The sequence below is a fragment of the Entelurus aequoreus genome, linkage group LG10, assembly GCF_033978785.1.
Source record: "Entelurus aequoreus isolate RoL-2023_Sb linkage group LG10, RoL_Eaeq_v1.1, whole genome shotgun sequence".
Classification (NCBI taxonomy): Eukaryota; Metazoa; Chordata; class Actinopteri; order Syngnathiformes; family Syngnathidae; genus Entelurus; species Entelurus aequoreus.
Window position 1 is genome coordinate 70,886,491 of NC_084740.1, and position 2,500 is coordinate 70,888,990.

The 2,500-nt window shown below is 36.7% G+C and overlaps 1 protein-coding gene across 1 annotated transcript in view; it reads right to left on the reverse strand.

The window, feature by feature from the left end:
* Window positions 1-2,500, reverse strand: part of LOC133658098 (tryptophan--tRNA ligase, mitochondrial-like) — a 15,708-nt gene that overhangs the window by 8,390 nt on the left and 4,818 nt on the right. Inside the window, exons 2-3 of the mRNA XM_062059724.1 lie at window positions 360-440; window positions 24-106 (exon numbers count right to left, since the gene is read on the reverse strand). Of these exons, the coding sequence (XP_061915708.1) occupies window positions 24-106; window positions 360-440 (164 nt within the window). The remainder of the gene's footprint in view (window positions 1-23; window positions 107-359; window positions 441-2,500) is intronic.

Below are 2,500 nucleotides of genomic sequence, written 5' to 3' on the forward strand. Positions count from 1 at the left end.
CAGGGACACCACACAGGTCTCACCTGTAGAGCAGAATGTCTGCCGCCTGCAGGACAGGATACGTGTAGAGGCCGACGCTGCCTTCGTTCTTCTGCCGGCTCTTCACCTGCAAGACAAAGGTGGTGGACGGGGAAGAAGATGCAGGTGTTGGTGGAGAGGAAGAAGAAGAAAAAAGGTATAAAACGGCCAACAAGGACGTTGGAGAAGATATTTGAAAAATATTATCTGCAACTATTAATGACTCGTTTATATTAGTTCTACAGTACATTACAGTCAAAGGTATTGAGACAGGCTCCACCTCCACGTGAAAAGATGCTGACTCAGTACATTTTGTGTGTGTGTGAGTGTGTCAGTCCAACCTTCCACTGGGGCAGGTGTCGGAGGCGGGGCATGCTGGTCAGGCACCCGAGGATCCAGGCAAGTTCAGCGTGCTCGGGCACCTGGAGGGGGGGGACAAATTATTGAAAATGAGCGGCGTGGGCTTGCAGGGCACATTATTTTGATGATATTGCGCCACGTGTTGTGTACGTCGATGGCCAGGGTTTTACTCCAGCATCAGAATCCCGCGGAGAGACTAAAGCCAACCTCGTGCGCAGGTGTCCAAAGTGTTTGAATGTCCAGGGTGAGTGGAGTGTGTGGATGTTGGAACGGTTCAAATCGGATGAGAAATGTGGGATACGCAGTCGGTTGTATTTTTCCCATTCACTGTCTCTGGGGAGAAAATTACCGGAAATTCCGGGAAAACTTGGAATTTTGTTAAAAGGAAAACATGGTTTGTGTTCGATCTATGTGAAGAGTAGTGTGGGTGGATGGTTGAAATGTCGGATTCGGGTTTAAAAAATGCGAAACATTTTGAGAAGTGTTCCTACTCATTTGAATGGGAATTCCCTGGACATTTTGGGTAAAAAATATTAAAAAAAAACATTTGACACATTTTTAACACTTTTATAGGTAGGCTGTTTTGGATTTTTTTATTTAAAAAAATTGCCACTAAAGGTTTTGGTGGCAATTTTTTTAAATAAAAAAAATTTCATTGCTAATAATAATAATAATAATAATACAAATAATAATGAATCAAAATCAATGTTGTTATTGACCTATTTAAGTCTACAATTACTTCATATCAAATGTTACACTTTGAAATATTTTGGGGGAAAATACTGCATGTTTTGAGAGACAAAAAGGGCATAAAAAACCCAACAACTTATAATTGACGGATATATCTGAAATTGATCTAGAGATTTAAGTGTTGAAAGTAAGTAATAAAAATAAAAAATAAAAAATAAAAATGTATGACTTATTTTTAACACTTTTATTAGTGGGACCCTTTTGGATCCCTGAAAATTATAGTGGGATTTTTTTAAACAGTCACTGCTAAAAAAAATAACGTTAAATCAAAATTAATGTTGTTATTAATCATTTCTCCAATTGTGTCATTACTAATATTCCTCTTTGAATTTTTTTCGGGGGGAAAATATTTTACATTTTGTTTTTGCATTAAAAAAGCGGTTTTGGGGTTTCCCACCCCCACAAAAACAGCATAAAACATTTTAAAAAACACTTTATATTGACGGATAACTCTGAAGTTGAACTCGAGATTCAAGCATTAAAAGTTAAAAATATAAATAATATACGACTCATCTTTAACACTTTTATGGGCCCGTTTGGATCCCTAAGAACTTTAGTGTGATTTTTTTTAAATCTATTTTTTACTTTTAACATTTAGACCCTATTTGGTGCCTGGGACCAAAAAAGAGAGGAGCCCTAGAGGTCATAAAAAATATCAATATGGCCCCAACAGCGTGCGGCCCTCACTGGTAAAAAATGTGGACACTCCTGTTCTAGCGCCTCCAAGTGGCAGTCACAGGTGCAATGCCATATTTTTATGAGACACGTGCCGTGTTGAGCTGGACAAAAATGTTGTGGTGATTAGAAACACTTTGTGCACATGCATGACAACACAATAATATGTTTTATCCATGAAGACATTTCAAGAAGTCTGTGTTGTCGGGAAATATCCTCCCACTGCGGCAAATTAAAGTTTATGGATGCTGGCTCTCCTGACATCCTCTCTTGTCACTTGATGCGCGCGGTGCGTTGTGGGAATGACGTCAACGTCCGATAGCTGGGACTTGAGTCATGTGAACGCTCCAAAGTAGACATTTTATTAGGTACATGTAGTGCAATAGGTCTGCTTTTACAAGAATGTTATTATTGCTGCTTTAACATGCTTTTCAATCATTATATTACTACTACTATTCCCTCAATGTTTATATTTTATTGATTTATATTTAATTTTCTACTATTATTCCCTCAATGTTGTTATTTTATTCATTTATATTAAATGCTCTACTAGTATTCCCTCAATGTTATTATTTTATTCATTTATATTTAATTTTCTACTATATTTCCTCAATGTTATTTTATTCATTTATATTTAATTTTCTACTATTATTCCCTCAATGTTGTTATTTTATTCATTTATATTAAATGTTCTACT